We start from the raw sequence: 18,194 nt of genomic DNA on the forward strand, positions 1-18,194 counted from the left end.
GGGCACAGGGAGGGTGAAGGGATGAAGGAAACAGGCCTGCTGGTGGCTCCGAGGGAAGGTTTCCGCCAGGCCTAGCTGGCCTCCCAAAACTCACCTGCCAGCAGCCGCGAGCGGGAAGCCCTGCCAGGCTCGCCTGCCCCTTCCAGCGGCTCAGCCACGCTGGGTCCCCCTCTCCATCCCACCCTTTGCCCTTTGCCCGCGACAGGGGTCCCCTGCTCAAATGCCCAGTCTAGCCTTGGTCCAACCTGTCTGGCTGTCTTCCCTGACACCTCGTTTGTCTACCCTTCTCTGCACGTGTCAGTGGCTCCCCACTTGCGTCCGTGTGTCATTCCCTACACACGCCTGTGTGTCCTCTTCACACATCTGGCTGGAGCGCCGGCCTCCCGCATTTCCCGGCCTCCCCGCCACCCTGCCCCGCCTGCCGCTGTGTGGGTGTCGGGCTGGCTGTGCGCAGAGGGGCGCGGCTCGGCCCTCCCCCGCACCCGCGTCCCCCCATCTGAGTGACCCGGGCCGCGGCGCCGCGGTGCTGAGGCCCGGGAGCCGCGCCGCCGCCGAGGGAGGCCAGAGCCGAGAGCCGGTGACCGGTGGCCGGGCGGCGGCGGCGGGGAAACGACGGGCAGGCCCGGGGCCGGGCCCTGGCGGCAGGGCAGGGGCAGGGCCAGGGCCAGGGCCGGAGGCCTGGAACCGGCCGCCCGCCGCTGCCTTGGCCGGGATTCGGGCGGGCGGCGAGTCAAGGCCCGGCCTCGCCGGGCCCGCGCTGGCCGCCCCCGCCCCGCCCCCTGCGCGCCCAGCAGGCCGAGGCGTAGCGGCGCGCCCCCCGCGACGCCCGAGCCCGAGCCCGAGCGCAGTGGCCTCCGAGCGGGAACCGGACTGGGAGCCGGAGCCGGAGCGGGAACCGGAGCTGGAGCCGAAGCTGGAGCCGGCACTGCGGCGCACGGAGCGGAGCGCTGCAGCCAAGCCGAGTAAGGGGCGTGGGGCCGGGCAGCGCGGGGAGGGGCGGGCGGGGTCCCGGCCCCGTTCCCCCTAGCTCTGCGGCGGTACCGGCGAACGACACACCCGGGGGCGCGCTGAGCCTCGGTGCGCGGGGCGGGCGGATGCGCGGTCCGGAACGGAACCGCAGCGCGCTCGGAAGGGAATGGGATCCCCGGTCTCCCGCAGACCCTCGACCCTGGGCTGGCCACCGGGATCTGCGCGAGCCGAGGCTGACCCTCAGCGCGCCCTCGGACCGGGGAAGGGGAGGTATCCAGGGTTTCTGCCTGACTCGAGTCCCCGACGAGCATCCACCCCTTTTGAGGAACCCAAGACAGCCTCCCCAGCTCCTTGCCTTCGGTTTTGGGGACCCCTGAGCAACCCAACCGAGAAGGGAAAACTAGGGCGCACTCTTGGCCGGGGTGGGAGAGGAAAGGGATTGGGGCTTCGCGGAGTTTGGAGTTTGAACCCACCCCCACCCCTTTGAGCTAGGAAGTTTGTCGCCTGGGGTATGCCCCTGTCTCCGTGCCTCTGCCTCAGCACGGAGCGTGGGAGAGACAGCGCGCCCTCCGCACCTTCTTCCCCTTTGGGGCAGACTTTCTTGCGCTGTCAGAGGGACCCGAGGCTGAGTACGAGGCGACAGCTCAGGCTGGCTGCGCAGCGCTGAGTGGCACCGCCGCGGCTCCCCAGGGGCAGGGCCCACCCCACCCCACCCCACCCCACCCCCGGCTGACTCGCGTTGCCCTTCCTCTCTCCCCATCGGGTTCCGCGGTCTGGAGGCTGGAGAGCGTGAGGACCAGGGGCTACCCTCTCCATCTGGGGCGGGTGCCGGCGTGGGTGGCCGGGCGCAGGCTGGGAAAGGGAGGGCACAAGTAACTGGTGCGAGAGGCAGGGGTTCAGGGATCCTTAGTCTTGAGCCATGATTTCCGATGGGCAGCTGCTGAGAGCATGCCGCTCTGGATTCACTCCTCAAACATCATAACTGCTCTCCTGGAAAGAGAGACTTCACCACCCTGTGCCTCAGTTTCCTCATCTGAAAGTAAGCAGGAGTCTGTTGTGAGCGGGATGTTTAAGGACTTTGGAACCAGAGGTGGGCTTGGCTGACTTCCTGGCTGCACAACCTTAAGCAAGACAGGAACCTCTCTAAGCCTCAGTTTCCCCATCTGGAACATGGGGAAGGTGAATTGGGAGCATTAAATGAGATGATGCTGGTGGGGCTATGTAGCTTGGTGTCTGGCACGCAGCCTGTGGTCAATTGTGGTGGGCTACAGGTGTCATGAGGTGTCCAGCACCAGTAGATACTGAGATTGAGTGCCTCTGAATCTGAAGTGGTGCTTGCAGCCCCCTCCAAGGAGGCCTTTGAATTCCCCAAGTTGTTGACATTTAATTGCAAAGCAAAACTTGCTCCTTAGGGCCCACCCTTTCTCAGACACTCCCTCCTCCAAGTTTCTCTTCCCCCCATCTGTCTCCAGGGTGAAAAGGCTCCATCTGACTGTAAGGTGCACCCTTTTCCTCCTTGCCGTTGGCTGGTGTCTGCTGCCCCAGAGAGGGGCACCCGCCCATTGCTTGAGTTCTGTACAAGCGAATTTACACACCTCCCTCCACTCCCAGGTGGAGGATTGCTTTCCCTGAGGAGCCATCAGGCTGTTGGGTGGCTTGGACACACCAATAGTGACGGTTCAGACAGGCAGCAAGAAGCACCAGGGAGACAGCCTACAGGTCTGAGGGTCCCAGCCTTGATTCCTCGAAGACTGTGATGTATTCATCCAGGCGACTGGGCCATGAGGCACCAGAAATGAAGGATGTCGGGGATGAAATGGAGCCAGTGACTGACTCCATCTGAGGTTCAAACTTCAGAGCGGGGTGTCCCCAGGAAGGGATTTGCTCCAGTCTGTGTGGCTGGGACCTTAGACCCAGAGCAGAGCAGGGCATAGGCCCAGGGAATAGGGGAGGATGCTGGGATCCTGAAAGTGGCAAGGAGTGGTTAGGCAGGCAGGAGTGTTGGGAAGAAAGCAGTGGTCCAGTTCACACCCATGTCGGTCCCTGGCCACCTGTGGCCCAGCTGCCCAGAACAAGGATGAGGAAGGAATCTCAGATGAGGAAACATGTCCACATGGTGCCAGGGGACACCTGGTGAGATGGGCAGGATGAGCTGCCACCTGGGGACTCCTACACGGAATCCCCCCTCTCCCCTCTTTTTCCTCTGTAGCTTCCCCCTCCCCTTCCCCATTCACCCACTAGGGGTCACATCGCTGCCTCTTCCAAAATCTTCACTCCTCATCTTCCCAAAGGAGTTAATCAGGAACTAATTAAGCTTGAGTCTCCTGCTTCGCTCAGGATTTGGAACACAGCCAGTGGGGAATGTGACGGGGATGCAGGCATTACTGTCAGACTTCAGGAATAATCAGCCAGACACCCTCAGAGGACCATTGCCTGAAACCTTTGTCCTGGAAGTACTGAGGATAGGGTGAGGGGTATCTGCTGTCAGCCTCCTAAAGGGAGAAACTGAGGCCAGGAGGGCTTCTGCAGTCCCTTAGCAAGCAGGCACAAACAAGAGTCACAGCTGAGAGCAGTTTTTTGGAGCTGGACCGCCTGGGTTTATAGCATGTGGTTCTGGGCAGGTGACTTATTTTTCAAAGCCTCAGTTCCCTCTTGAAAATGGGAATAAACATTACACACCTCCCAGAATAGTGTGAGGATGAAGAAATCATATACAGACAGCACATAGCCATGTCCAGTGGACCTCTGCCAGTGGCCCGCGGTGTCAACATTGTGAACATGCGTCACGCACACACTATTTCCTAAACATAACGCATTTTCTCTTTGAATTCTAATAACCAGCTCTCTGATTTAGGAACTATACTTGTCCTCATTTTATTGATGAGAACACCGAGGCTTAAAAAGTTTAAGGACTGACCGGGCACGGTGGCTCGAGCCTGTAATCCCAGCACTTTGGGAGGCCGAGACGGGTAGATCACGAGGTCAGGAGATCGAGACCATCCTGGCTAGCACGGTGAAACCCCGTCTCTACTAAAAAAATACAAAGAAACTAGCCGGGCGAGGTGGTGGGCGTCTGTAGTCCCAGCTACTCCGGGAGGCTGAGGCAGGAGAATGCCATGAACCCGGGAGGCGGAGCTTGCAGTGAGCCAAGATGGCGCCACTGCACTCCAGCCCGGGGTCAGAGCGAGACTCCATCTCAAAAAAAAAAAAAAAAAAAAAAAAGTTTAAGGACCATCTAACTCTGACAAGTATAGAATACTTAAAACATCACTATGACTCATCCTAATTGTACGAGTTTGTAAAACTGATAATTAGCACATTGTAATTTAAATGACATGTAATCAGTTATTAGAATGATTCTTTCATTTACATCTTCAATCATTTTATGTCTGAGAACTGAAAAAGAGTATATTAATTGTCCACAGGCTATAGAATTTTTAGACACCTTCATATTTTGTTTTCCTGTTTGAACAGTAATCAAACTGATTTAAAAGAGCAGCTCCCTGTTCATTACCTGTCCTCCTTCTCTCCATTTTTCTCCAGAGCATTTATTACCCCCAACATCTATATATCTTATTTATTTGTTTATTGTATGCCCACACCAATATAATGTGAGCCCTGCAAGAACAAGGACTTTTGACTGTTTTATTCACCTCAGAGCCTAGACTAGTACCCAGCACTTATTGTGCCTTCCAAAATTAAAAAGTGTTTTACAAACATATGGTCTATTATTGTTATTATTTTTGCCAAGTGTATAGATTGATTGAAAATAAAACATTAAGTTAATAGCAGAAACCATTCCCTCAAATATTTGGCAAATAGAACTTGCTCGAGTGCCAGGGATAATTTGATAAAGGTTAAAAGCAGTGGATATCATTTTTCTAATATTATAATAAAGTTTATCAGTGAGTTCAATGACAAGTAAATTAAATGTTTTTAAATTACAAATGACATGTTCAAAGGCAATTAGATTAGCCTTAAAATTTTTCATTGAGAATACCCCAGCACGGTGGCACATGCCTGTAGTCTCAGCTGCTCCAGAGGCTGAGGCAGGATCTCTTCAGCCCAAGAGTTCAAGACCAGCCTAGGCAACCCTGGCTCTTTACAACAAACAACAAAAACCCCACCATTTCTAATGAATTAACGATCACTGACTTGTTCACTTAATTGTTTTCATTTTGTTAGCACAAAATTTTTTTTGAGTCTTCATTTTAATGATTTTCAGATTATTAAAAGTTGTACATGTTCATTGTAAGAAATAAATTGTAAAATCATTAAAATGTAAAAGCATAAAATCCTCCTTAATCCCACCATTGCCCAGAGAGCACAATGACTGTGAACACGTTAGTGTTCTTTCTATCTGTGTTCTGTCCTTTCTAATCTTTTGCTATGTATTAATATATTCCCTAGTTTGTTTGTTTTTTTTTTCTTTTACAAAATAAGGATCATGGTGTATGCACAATTCCACAACCTGTTGTGTGTGTGTTTTAAAAAATAACAGGGATTTTCCCCCCTTTAACATTATACTGAAAGTCTTTTTTACTTTTTTTTTTTCTTTTTTCCCCCAGAAAGTCATCTTTAGACTGGACTGAAAGTCTTTATGTTATTAATTTGTTTGTTTGCTTGCTTGCTTGTTTGAGACAGAGCTTCACTCTGTCCCACGCTGGAGTGCAGTGGCACGATTTCGGCTCACTGCAACCTCCGCCTCCTGGGTTTAAGCGATTCTCCTGCCTCAGTCTCCCAAGTAGCTGGGATCACAGGCTCGCACCACCATGCCCAGCTAATTTCTGTATATTTTGTAGAGATGAGGTTTCACCATGTTGGCCAGGCTGATCTCAAACTCCTGACAAGTGATCCACCTGACTCAGCCTCCCAAAGTGCTGGGATTACACGTGTGAGCCACCGCACCCAGCCAAGCATTTCTTAGAAACATGATTTCACAGCCATAGAATATTTCATTGTAAGTGTGTGCCATGGTTTGCTCAGCCTATCCTCCCTCGTTTGGCTTTCCTCCCATGCTTCACTGCTACAAATAATGCTTGTCTGTGTCTCTGTTTGTATTTTCTGAGCCCTGAATCAGGCTTCTCTATACACTTGGTCAGGACCTATTTACTACTCGCAGATGAACTGGTTTACGCAGTTAGACAGTAAATCAAGCCTTCTAAGTTTGGGCCATGATGGTGGAGAAGAGGCTGGCAGTTGATTCTGTAGAGGGCTACTCCAGGTCCATTAAGGTAACATGGAGACCCAGTAATCTCCAGACATACCCTGGCCACCACCAGTAGAGCACACATGTGGCCAGATGTTGCATGGAGACAGAGGCATCCTTGCAGCTGGGCATAGTGGCTCACACCTGTAGTCCCAGAACTTTGGGAGGCCGAAGTGGGTGGATCACCTGAGGTTGGGAGTTCATGACCAGCCTGACCAACATGGTAAAACCCCCGTCTCTACTAAAAATACAAAAATTAGCAGAGGGTGGTGGTGCACGCCTGTAATCCCAGATACTCAGGCGGCTGAGGCACAATAATCGCTTGAACCCAGGAGGCAGCGGTTGCAGTGAGCCAAGATCACACCACTGCACTCCAGCCTGGGCAACAGAGTAAGACTTTATCTGAAAAAACAAACAAACAAACAAAGAAGGCCTCCTTACTTTGAAGGCTATCAAACACCTGGATCCCTTTTCTAGTATAAAGACCAAGTTACCTATTTGCAAACCTCAGTGCCTCCTGCCCACCTCTTTGCCACTGGCCTCTTGTTACTTTTCTCCCCCACTCCTAAATTCATTGATTCCTTTATTCAATCATGTGACAAACATGAGGGTATCCACACTGGCCAAAGTATGTTCTCTGTTAGGGAAGTTACTAGCTGGGTCTCACCTCACATGAAGACCTTCCTGGGACAGGAGAAAGGTGTTGCCTGCTGCCTGAGGGTCCCCAACTGCAGCTCCACGAGTGAGCCCCTGCCTTGGTGAGGCAGATGCAGTCCTTTCAAGATTAGTGCAACTGACCAAAGTCCCTGGGATTTCTGACTTCCTTCTGGCTCTAGACAATCACATGCACACCCATAGATTCATGAAATCCCTGTGAGATGGCATCATGCATTCACTCAGCAAACAGTCATGGAGTACTTCCTATGTGCCAGGCACCATGCTGAGTGCCTGGGATACAGTGATTGTCTGAGCTGTCAAGACCCGGAGTCACCATCTCTCCCATCGCCGCCATCTGCTGGCCACCCAGGCAGACACAGGGAATCACCTTACACTCCTCCTTCTTCCTCAACCTCTCTATCAGATCCATCTGTCCCTAAAACCCACCAAGGGTGTTCCCGCCCAGGGTCCTTTGCCCTCTCTGCTACCTCTACCCAGAATTCTCTCTCCCCAAGTATCTGCCCACTTAGCTTGCTTCCTCCAGTCTTTGCTTACCTGTCACCCTCTCACTAAGGCTTTCTGCAGCCACTGTATCTAACCATCTAACAGTGCAATTCCCACCTGCACACACTGCCTCTGTTTTTCCTGTACCATTAGCTTGCAGACTCCACCCTTACCATTGCATCTCCAGTTCTAGTCAGAAAGGGACTGTCAAAGTGTGGCTCAGCAGTCTGTCCCCAGCACCTAAAACCTGCTGCACCAGGGACTTTCTTTCTTTCTTTCTTTCTTTCTTATTTTTATTTGTTTTTAGATGGAGTCTCCCTCTGTTGCCTAGGCTGGAGTGCAGTAGTGCAATCTCGGCTCACTGCAACTCCACCTCCTGGGTTCAAGTGATTCTCCTGCCTCAGCTTCCTGAGTAGCTGGGACTACAGGCGCACACCACCACACTCAGCTAATTTTTTTTTGTATTTTTAGTAGAGACGGGATTTCACTATGTTGGCCAGGCTGGTCTCGAACTCCTAACCCCAAGTAATCCACCCTCTTTGGCCTCCCAAAGTGCTGGGATTACAGACGTGAGCCACTGCACTCAGCTGAGACTTTCAATAAACACTTGAACCAGTAGTGGCAGCCTCTGCCCCTCCTCTGCAGTCACCGTTGCCTTTGTTTAGGCCCCATCACCTCTGGCCACAGCCTCCCATGCTCCCCGCCTCCTGTTTCCCTCACCTGGCACCCCCTCCACCCTCCTAAAGAGAGAATAGCTGAGCAAGCTGATCTCCTGCTTCAAATCCTCCTACGAACCCTCTTGGGACAGGGGCTCACCACCTCATCAGGCCCCTTATTCTTCTGAGTTTCAGTGTTGTCATCTGTGAATTGGGGATTTGTTTTGAGGATCCAGTAAGCAGACAGCATGTGGCAGCAACTGAGCAGAGACTGTGTAAACAGGCTGCCATCCTATGGCCTCTTTCACAAGGCCAGCCCGCCCCGCAGCCCATCTCTGTCTGCCACCCATGGTGCAAGGCTGGCCACTCCTGGGGCCTTCCAGCTCTGTGAGCCTCTGCCACGAGGATCCTCTGACACTGGCGCATCAGCAGACCCAGGCTCTCTCCCCTTAGCCACACACTCCCCTGCCCAACTCTGAGTGTCACAGCAGAGCCCAGAGTGGAGATATTCCAGGAGTGGGGACATGAAGGGGAGTGGGAATGACGTGGACTTGCCACACACCATTCAGCCACTTCAAAGCCTGGAGTGCCACCCGCCCGCCCTCGAGTTCCCAGCCAGACAATCCAGTCGGAGATGAGTCACCAGCAGGAGCGAGCCTCCCATGCTGGGCTCAAAGAGAGGCAGGCAGGGGGAGAGGTGACCATGCTTGGCCCAGCAGCAGGGGTGGGCCTGCCCCCAACCCTGACCCTGACCCTGGCAAAGGAACCACAGTCCCAGCCCATCTGTGCCCCTCATGGCTGTCTCCTCACAGCAACTCCAGTCACATGCATGCAGGACACCAGGATGGGCACTTGCTCACCTGGACTCCCCACACCCAGCTCCTTTGTCTTGATGACCCGACAAAGCTCTACCCTAGCAGAGGATCTGATGCCACCAGGGAGTGGTTTTCTTCTGGCTCCTCAGGCAGAAATCCTGGAGTGGGGGAAGGGAGAAGGAAACAGGCAGCCAGGTTGAAAATCCAGCTCCTATTTTAGGACCCCAAAAGCCCCTCCATGTGTTTTCCAAGGGTTTTGTGGGATACCATGTAGGTGCTTGGGAAATGAATCAATGGATGCAAGCCCGGGGTGCTAGGAGGTTGCAGCGGGAGCCTGTGTTTAAAGTGCTGAGGGCATTGCAGGAGGCGGGGAGTGACAGCCCAGGTTACTGTCAGCATCGTGGTCACCAAGGGTGACAAGATGCCTGGGAAGCATTTCAGTTCTTTGCATGGAGATCCTCCTCTTCAGCAAGCCAAGCACCTTTGAAAGGCAGCCTCCACCCCTCAGTCATGCATTTGCATCAGGCTGAGGTTGGCTTGCTCTAGTGTTTCCATGCACTTTTGAACTTCCCCTCAGTTCCCCGCCCTGAGCTAGTTTGCAGAGGCCACACTTACCCTCCACGCTCTCAAGGAGCTACTGGTCTAGAATAATTTAGATCCAGAGTTGTCCTGGAAGGACATCCAGCTGTCTCCAGCAGTGAAGGAGGACCTCACTGAAGAGGTGTCTTGGTCTGGGTGTTGACAGCTACATAGGAGTTTGCCAAGTGGAAGGAATGGCATGCCAGGGAGAGGAACAGCCCAGAAGCATGATCAGCCCAATGTGTCTAGGAAGCAGCACCAGGACAGCCGGTCTCTAGGTGTGTGTCCCTGGCAGTAACTGAGAGGCACTGGGGGTGACAGAGTCTCTCCGCACACAACTCTTCCTCCATCTCTTCTCTGTGACCTTGGATGGGTTATTTCCCTGAGCCTGTTCTCTCATCTGCACAATGGAAATGATGTCCCCCACCTCAAAGGTCTGTTGCAATACCATTGGTGACATTAGGCACATACAGGTGTTTGGTGAATGTGAGCCACAGCTGTAGGCCCCAGTGTCCAGAAGGCTTCCTCGTAGGGAAATACAGCCAAAGTGCACTGAGAAATAACTGAAATAACTGTTTTTTGTGGTTTTGTTTTTGTTTTTTGTTTTGTTTTGTTTGAGATGGAGTCTCACTCTGTCACCCAGGCTGGAGTGCAGTGGCCCCATCTCAGCTCACTGCAACCTCCACCTCCCGGGTTCAAGCGATTCTCCTGCCTCAGCCTCCCAAGTAGCTGGGACTACAGGTGCCCGCCACCATGCCCAGCTAATTTTTTGTATTTTTAGTAGAGACGGGTTTCACTGTGTTAGCCAGGATAGTCTCGATCTCCTGACATCGTGATCCACCCGCCTCTGCCTCCCAAAGTGCTGGGATTACAAGCGTGAGCCACCGTACCCAACCAAAATAACTGGTTTTTCTATTTAACATGAATCAGAGAACTGTCTTTGGAGAGTGTCTGCTCAAAAGTCTGATCCTTCAGTGCTAGTACCAACACTTCTTGGCAGTGTTTTGCCTCTCTGAGCCTTGGTGTCCTCACATTCTTCTTAGCCCCTCCCAAGCAGGGATGGCAAGCCTCAATTTGTTTTAGGGATGAGGGATATGTACCCCCTCATGACCCCTGCAGGGGCAAACTCTTTTCCCATTGGCTTTGGGGCTGCCAGCTTTGCCCTGCAAAAGCCCACAGGGCTTGGTACTCATGGCCTCTGCTCACCAATCCCCACAGGTGCAGTTTGGCTTCTGCAAGGCAAGTGACCACGCTCCCGGGAAATAAGAACTTTATCTCTCCCCTGTTCCTATAGATCTTCAGCAACATGGGAGAATGGGTTCCTTTTTTTTCTTTTTTTTTTTTTGAGATGGAGTCTTGCTCCATCGCCCAGGCTGGAGTGCAGTGGCGTGATCTCGGCTCACTGCAAGCTCCGCCTCCCGGGTTCACGCCATTCTACTGCCTCAGGCTCCCAAGTAGCTGGGTAGCTGGAACTTCAGATGCCCGCCACCATGCCTGGTTAATTTTTTGTATTTTTTTTTTTTTCAGTAGAGATGGGGTTTCACTGTGTTAGCCAGGATGGTCTCCATCTCCTGACCTCGTAATCTGCCCACCTCGGCCTCCCAAATTGCTGGGATTATAGGCATGAGCCACCATGCCTGGCCCCTTTTTTTTTTTTAAGAGAGGGTCTCACTCTGTCACCCAAGCTGGAGTGCAGTGGTGTGAACATGGCCCACTGCAGCCTTGACCTCCTGGACTCAAGCATTCCTCCCATCACAGCCTCCCGAAATGCTGGGATTACAGGTGTGAGCCATTGCACCCAGCCATGAGTTACCTTTTTAAAATGTTTCCTCCATTGCAAATTGGAGTCAAAGTGACCTGGCATTCCCTCCCTGCTCTAGACATCCACATGTTCATTGAGTTCATACCGGGGAGCCGGGAGGGAGGGAACAAAGCATTTTCATTCTGTAGGCCTTTGTTTCTGAATCGGTCATTTAATATACAGGTGCCTTCTAAAGAATTGTGCTGCTGACAGTGTGGGCTCTGGAGTCAAACTGATCTGGACTCAAGTCTCAGCCTAGTTAGAAGCTATGTGGCCTTGGGCAAGCTGCATAACCACTCTGAGTCTCAACTTCCTTGTTCGTAAAATGAGGATGAAAAGAGCATCCTATTTATGTTGGGGCAATAATAATAATATGGCTTGGGCTAGGTGTCAACAAACACCCTTCCAAAGCCAGCTGTGAGAGCTTAAACTAGCCCCTCACCCTCTCCAGGTCTCAGTGTTCCCAGTCCTGAGAGTTCCAAGTGGCTCATGATGCCGTGGTCCGTTGAAGTTGTCCGAGGCAGTGGGGTCTCCCATTTTCATCATGAGACAGAAGAACTCCGGGATCCTAATTCCCACTCAAGGGTCCACCCAAGAGAGATATCTCCTCCCCACCACTCCCTGCTACTGGGACCCCAACACACACTTGCCCTACCCCTGTGTTCCTCTCCCCATTCTATAGCCCAGAGGTCCCCCAGGCCCTTGCCCAGACTGAGCACGTGCTCTCAAAGTCACCATCCTCTTCTGCAGAGGTTGACAGCTCAGGAGATGTGAGCGCCCAGCCTGTAGGGGCTATGGGTGTGGCAGGGGCACCCCAACACCTGCCTGTTTGTGTCTCTGCAGGTGAGTGGAGGGGCCTTTCCTGCGAGAAGTCAGAGCCGTGCCCGTGGGCAGGCTGGCTCCGCTGTTCTGCTCCAAGGATTACATGTCCTTCAAACGTCCCTGCCCCTGTAAGTTTCCTCCCCGCATCCTTCCACCGCTTGGGGCCAGGCCAGGGCCGAGCTTGGAGTCGAGCTGCCGAGACCGGCTTGAGATGCTTGGCCAAAGAACTGCGGGGGTCCAACCAGAGGCTAATGTGGCATGCTGGGTGGGGAGAGGGCAACACGGAAGATCCCTGATGTCCGTGAGATGCTCCCTGAAAACTGAAAATCACACTTTGGCCCATTCTCCTGTATCAGCCTTTCCCAAAGTGTGGATCAGAGTTCCTCTGAGGGATGTTAATGGGATGACACACACCCACACACAAATAAAAGACTCCATGGCCAAGCAAGTGGGAAAAAATGCTGGGGGAGTCACGTTAAGAAAGTTTTGCTCCTGCAGGACTTTCCTGAGCTTTTAATATGGTGATATGTGGCCGGTGTGGTGGCTCATGCCTGCAATCCCAGCCCTTTGGGAAGCCGAGGTGGATGGATCACCTGAGGTCAGTAGTTCAAGACCAGCCTCGTCAATATGGTGAAACCCCGTCTCTACTAAAAATACAAACATTAGCTGGGCATGGTGGTGGATGCCTGTAGTCCCAGCTACTCAGGAAGCTGAGGCAGGAGAATGACGTGAAGCGTGAACCCGAGAGGTGGAGGTTGCAGTGAGCCGAGATCACAGCATTGCACTCCAGCCTGGGCGACAGAGCAAAACTCTGTCTCAAAAAATATATATATTAATAATATGGTGATGTGTGTTGTGAGGCTCCCATAGGTAAGAGAAAACCTGCTGCTCCTGTCAAACATTAACCACAAGGAATGTTTCATGGGATTGATGTTCCCCAGAACATACTTCTTGGGGTTTACTCTCCTAAGGAAACCCATCCCGAGCATTCCCCCCATGAAGTTCCTCATTTGCAGAAGCCGGTAGACGATCTTGCCCCTCGACAGTCTTCTTGTGGCTCCCTGAGGCCCCTGAGTCCAAGTGATGGGCTCAGTCAGGGGTACCCCTGATGTCCAAGACTGCAGCCCCCTTGACTTCTCCCCTAGTCTCCACCTGCTCGACTCATGCCACCACCCTTGCCCCAGGGTCCCTTTCATTTCTCCCATAGCAGCCACCTGCTTTCTTCCATGATGTTCCCTGAGCCCTCCCAAACCACCACCACTTGCTATAATTTGGGGAGACATGCATGATCGCCCCATCCCTTCTCTTTGATAAGTCAGGACTGTGAGTCTGTGAAATCAGGGACCCCAGCCTCAGAGGGGGACCCTCTCCCCTCTCCCATGCTCCCTCTGGGTAATGCCTCCCCCGCTCGCCAATGTCTGTTCCAATCTGTGCCATTGATTACATGGATCATGGGGTGGGGGGCCTGTCTTCCAAAAAGTCGAAGCCCTGATTGTTAAACCATTTGCATATCAAAGGACAGCTGCAGTGGGAGGTAGGGGACGCTGACATGTCCCACCTGGGTGAGATCATCACCAGGCATGCCAGGGGGATAAGCTGGCTGCAGGGTTCATTGTTCAAAGAGTGGTGTCCAGAGGGTGACGGAGCTCGGCCTGGCTGCTGTGGGTACCCAAGGAGGGTATAGGTTATTTCCAATAAGAGCTGATAAGATTATTTCTGATGGATAGTACAGGCTCAATACATTGTTGTTACTGTTGTCACTGTTGCTGTGGCATGATCAGGAAAGGAAAGCCCACGTCCCAGGCCAGGAGAGGAGGCTGCTATTCACGGCACCCCAGAGCCCAGGGACACCTGCCCTGCAGAGCGCTGGGATGGTCACATTCTTGCTCTCATCTTCTGACCAGGCAGGAGCAGCCTGGCATGGAGAAGCCTGGGAAAAGTCAAGGCTGGGGATGCTGGGTGCGGAGGGCTTTCCAGAACCTTTTGAGGTGAACCCCAGGCCATTGGAAGCTGGGTCCATCTCACTAACAGAGGCCATTCTGGCAGGGTAGCCCTCTGCGTATCCACCTCCTGAGGACTTCAGGGTGTTGTCACCGACATTCTAGGCCATTTAGAAGCGGCTCCTGCACATCTCTGAAATCCCCCCTTCCCCAAAGACCCAATACCTAGCATACAGTAAGCACTCAATAAATGTTTGTTGCGTGAATAAACACATAATTAAACACCCTGGAGGAGGAGCCAGAGGCTATTGGTCAGGGAGAAGCTGAAGACCCTGACTCTGCCGCCAGATCCTTCCTTGACTTTGACCCAGACACATCTCTGAGACAAAGGGGTCCACCAAGCCCAGCGGATTCCAGGAGTTCAGGGCTGCTGCGAGGCTCCATGGGGGCTCTGTCATCGTCTCTGCCAAATTCTTCTCACATTGTCCAGTCTGAACTTGTCCAAGAAGCACCCACTGTCCCTTTCCGGCACCCACAGTTGGCTTCAGTCTGGCTCCAGTCTGGCTTGTACACCCGCACCCCAACATCCCATCGACTTCCGTGTAGTTAAAGCCATTCCATGGTTTCCATTTCTCAGCTGCATCTGACCCTGTTGGGTACTTATTTATTTATTTATTTATTTATTTATTTATTTATTTATTTATTTGAGACGGAGTTTCACTCTGCCACCCAGGCTGGAGTGCAGTGTCATAATCTCGGCTCACTGCAGGCTCCGCCTCCAAGGTTCAAGCGATTCTCCTGACTCAGCCTCCCGAGTAGCTGGGACTACAGGCACCCACCACCACACCTGGCTAATTTTTTGTGTTTTTAATAGAGATAGGGTTTCACCATTTGACCAGGTTTGTCTCGAACTCCTGACCTCAGGTGATCTGCCTGCCTTGGCCTCCCAAAACACTGGGATTACAGGCATGAGCCACAGAGCCCGGCCCCTGTTGGGTGCTTCTGTTTGTGATGACTTCTCCTGCTTTGGGTTCCCTGACTCAGAGTCCTCCCCATGTCCTCCAGGCAGCTGCTCGGACCATCTGACCTTCCATTGGTGGTCTCCTTTGGCAGTGGTGGAGGAGCGGGGATTCTCCCTGCACCTGCCCTGGGATGCTGGGCCCCCAGGGTCCCAGTGCAGCCCCCGCCCTTCTCACTGTGCATGCCCCAGACCTTCTCATCCTCACTCTGCTTTCAGCTGCAGCCTCTAGGCCAGTAGCTTCTGACAGTCTCTCCCACCCTAGTTTCTTCCTGGGCTTTCAATTCCTTCCACCTGCTATCTGTCTGCCTTGGGCAGCCCCCACCCCTAAACTGAGATTCAACATGACCCAAACTAAACTCTTTGTCTTCCCCTGTAGGCCAGCTTTGCTTGATTTTGCTGTATTGGTTTAGGGCGCTCAAGTCAGAAATCTGGAAATGAACCTCAGTTCCCTTCCTATCATACATCCATCACTGCCAGCTGCCCAAGGACACCCTTGGGGTTCTGAATTGGCTCAACAGATCATCATTCTGACCTGGCCCCCATCTCAGCCCCCTCTTCAGATCCAATCTAGAAATTGCTCATTCATTAAGTCTCTTCTGCTTGTTCACTTGTTCGTGCCACCAGTGGACGGTGAATGTCCAGGAAGCAGGGGCCATGCCTGCTGGATTCCCGGTTCACCCGCAGCACCGTGCTCAGTGCCTGGCACATAGGAGGTGCTCAGTGTTTATTGAGCAACCGAACAAGCAAATGAGTCGAGATGAAGCAGATGCTTTGTGAGCAGCCTCCATGGCTCACAGACTAGAGGCCCTCACACAGGTTATGGGAAGGATGCTGAACCCCGAGCACTCCAGACCCCCAAAAACAGACATAGGAACACTCAGGAAGGAAACCCAGAAATCCCAGGAGGGCACTCACATGGACACACACCCCTGTTTTTAACTCTTCATTCCAGATCTGGAGCTGTTGTGCATTTAGAAACATGTAGAATTGCTTTAACTTCCTTAGCCCCAAAAATGAGCTTGCCAGGTACATGTGAAGGTACAGAAGCCCCCACAAAATGGAAAAGTTAGAGTAGGAGCCCCAGCCTGTTCCCATTTGGGCTTCTCCACCCCTCCTCCCTGCCAGCTTAGAAGAGTAGCCAGAAAAGTCTGCAGAAGGTAAAACAAGCCTAGACATTTCCCAAGCAAGACCCTGCCCCCAGGAGTCAGTGCATGTGAGGTCTGGAGAGAGTGAACAGCTATGCCCTCGGAGTGCAGGGTGGCAAGGTGAGTGGCACCAGCCCACCTGTAACCCAGGCCTGCCAGCTTCCATGGCTGCGGGCCCTGGGGGAGCAGGCTTGTCCATCAGCCCCTCAGGAGTCGGGCAGGTATTAATCAGCCAGGCTGGGGTGACCCCTCCTAGGTACTGCTCACACCCCAGCTTCCCCACCCCTCAACACCATCTTACTTTCAGGCATTTCAGCTCATCCCTGCCCCTCACAGAGATAGTGCCAGCAGCTCTTATTAACCCCCTCCTTTCAATTTGGCAGATGAGAAGACCAAGGCAGAGGGAGGAGGCAAAAACAAGAAAGGGGAGGCAGGCAAACCCTGATCCAGGACAGCCCAGAGGGGTTTTGGCCAAGTGGCTGCAAGAGGGAGGTCAGTTTCTCTGCCTGCAAATGCCAGGCCTGTGAGCCATTTCCCAGCCTTCAGAGGACCTGCCTCAAGCACTGAGTGAGTAGGAGAACAAGCCTGGCTCTTCAGGAAGGCTGGAGGTGGAGGAGCCTTCTCCATCAGGCCCCAGCTGGGAAAGGTGGCCCAGGACTCCCCCAGGATGCAGGCTCCAAGAACAGATGCTTCACAACCTCTTTCTGCCACCAGTTGATGGCAGTTCCGTGGAGCTCCCTGAGAGATGGGGCAGCCCGCCCCACTCTGGCCTTTGGGAACAGATCTGAGGAAGGAGGGGTTTGGGAGCCCCAGAAGAGACTGAGTCTGTAGCAAAGCAGGAAGAAGAAGGGTGGAAGGTAGCATCTGATCATCCACAGAGAAGTCAAGTGGGGCTTGTCTCTGCTGGGCTCATGGTGGCTGCCTGCAGGCTGGCAGGAATTGCAGCCAGGCAGGGCCTCTGGGTGGGCTTGGGTCTCCCTTAGAGATGGTGTGATATACAGTGTGTGGGTTCCAGTGCAAAACCTGGCCCTGCTTCTTATCAGCTGGAGCAAGCAGCCTAATTTCTAAAAACCTCAATTTGCTCATCTATAAAATGGAAATAACAATAGCACCCTTTTGGTTTCGTGCTCAAAATTGACATGCTACATGGAGAGTCTAGCTTGGTGCCTGGCACTGAGAAGATGCTCAAGAAATTTGAAAGTCTCGTCCTTTTGGCCACTTTCTCCCTACAGAAGTCTGTATTGAGGGAGAGGGGGAAATAGAGAGAGATAGGGACTCTAGAGATGAATTTGGAGTTCAGACCAGATGTTGCTGTTTTTTGCTCTGCTTATTGTGACAGTTATCTCTGCAGAGACCTAGCTACCAGTAGAAGAAAGGACTTGAGGGCAAGGAGGGCAAACGATGGCACACACTGCAAAATTCACCACATCTGTGCCCAGAGCAGACATCACTAATCAATTGTAGCAGTTTTTCCCACTGAGCCTGGAACACATGCAGACACTGCCCAATGATCTCTAGCCTGTGAAATGAAACCATTGTCCATCCTTTGCTGAAGTGTGACTTTGGAGTGGGCAAGGGGATAGAGGGAATGACTTCAGCCAGTGCTCTGTCTCTGAGGGTTGCTGTGAGGATCAAATAAGGTATCACGGGTGAAGGAATTATGAGGCCTTATGATCATTTCTTTGTGTGGCCTCCTTGCTTCCTTGAAGAAGTCCTGCAAGGGAGGGGTCAGTGTGCCCATTCCACACATGAGGAAGCTGAGACTCAAGGAGATGAAGAAATTAGTCTAGATGGCACAGCTAGAAAATGGTGGGGTCAGGGCTACACCCCAAGTGACTTTGTCCAGGGCTCAATTTTAGCCAAACCACAGCTGGAAAAAGGACAAGGCAGGAGCCAAATCTACTCCTTCATCGCTGCAACAGGGGTCGGGAATCCACTCTGCCTCAGGACTTCACGGCCCCTGAACATCCTGGCTTCCCCTCCTCACAGTTCTCTGGTCTAGCGCAGAGTCTGACCTTAGTGAGTACTCAGCATTTGATAGCTCATCTTAATTTTCTTTGTTTTTGTTTTTTGTTT

General features: G+C 52.8%; 1 protein-coding gene across 3 annotated transcripts in view; it reads left to right on the forward strand.

Moving 5' to 3' along the window:
• The first annotated feature begins 830 nt into the window (after nucleotides 1-830).
• The window catches only part of BEAN1 (brain expressed associated with NEDD4 1), a 77,406-nt gene continuing 60,042 nt past the window's right edge, over nucleotides 831-18,194 (forward strand). For 2 of the 3 annotated variants that reach the window (XM_017860232.1, XM_017860234.1), the window contains exons 1-2: nucleotides 831-962; nucleotides 12,034-12,140. In XM_017860232.1, coding sequence (XP_017715721.1) covers nucleotides 12,116-12,140 — 25 coding nt within the window. In that variant the 5' untranslated portion in view covers nucleotides 831-962; nucleotides 12,034-12,115. The remainder of the gene's footprint in view (nucleotides 963-12,033; nucleotides 12,141-18,194) is intronic. The other variant, XM_017860233.1, reaches the window with a different exon arrangement.

Source organism: Rhinopithecus bieti, unplaced genomic scaffold (assembly GCF_001698545.2).
Source record: "Rhinopithecus bieti isolate Rb0 unplaced genomic scaffold, ASM169854v2 scaffold_53422, whole genome shotgun sequence".
Taxonomy (NCBI): domain Eukaryota; kingdom Metazoa; phylum Chordata; class Mammalia; order Primates; family Cercopithecidae; genus Rhinopithecus; species Rhinopithecus bieti.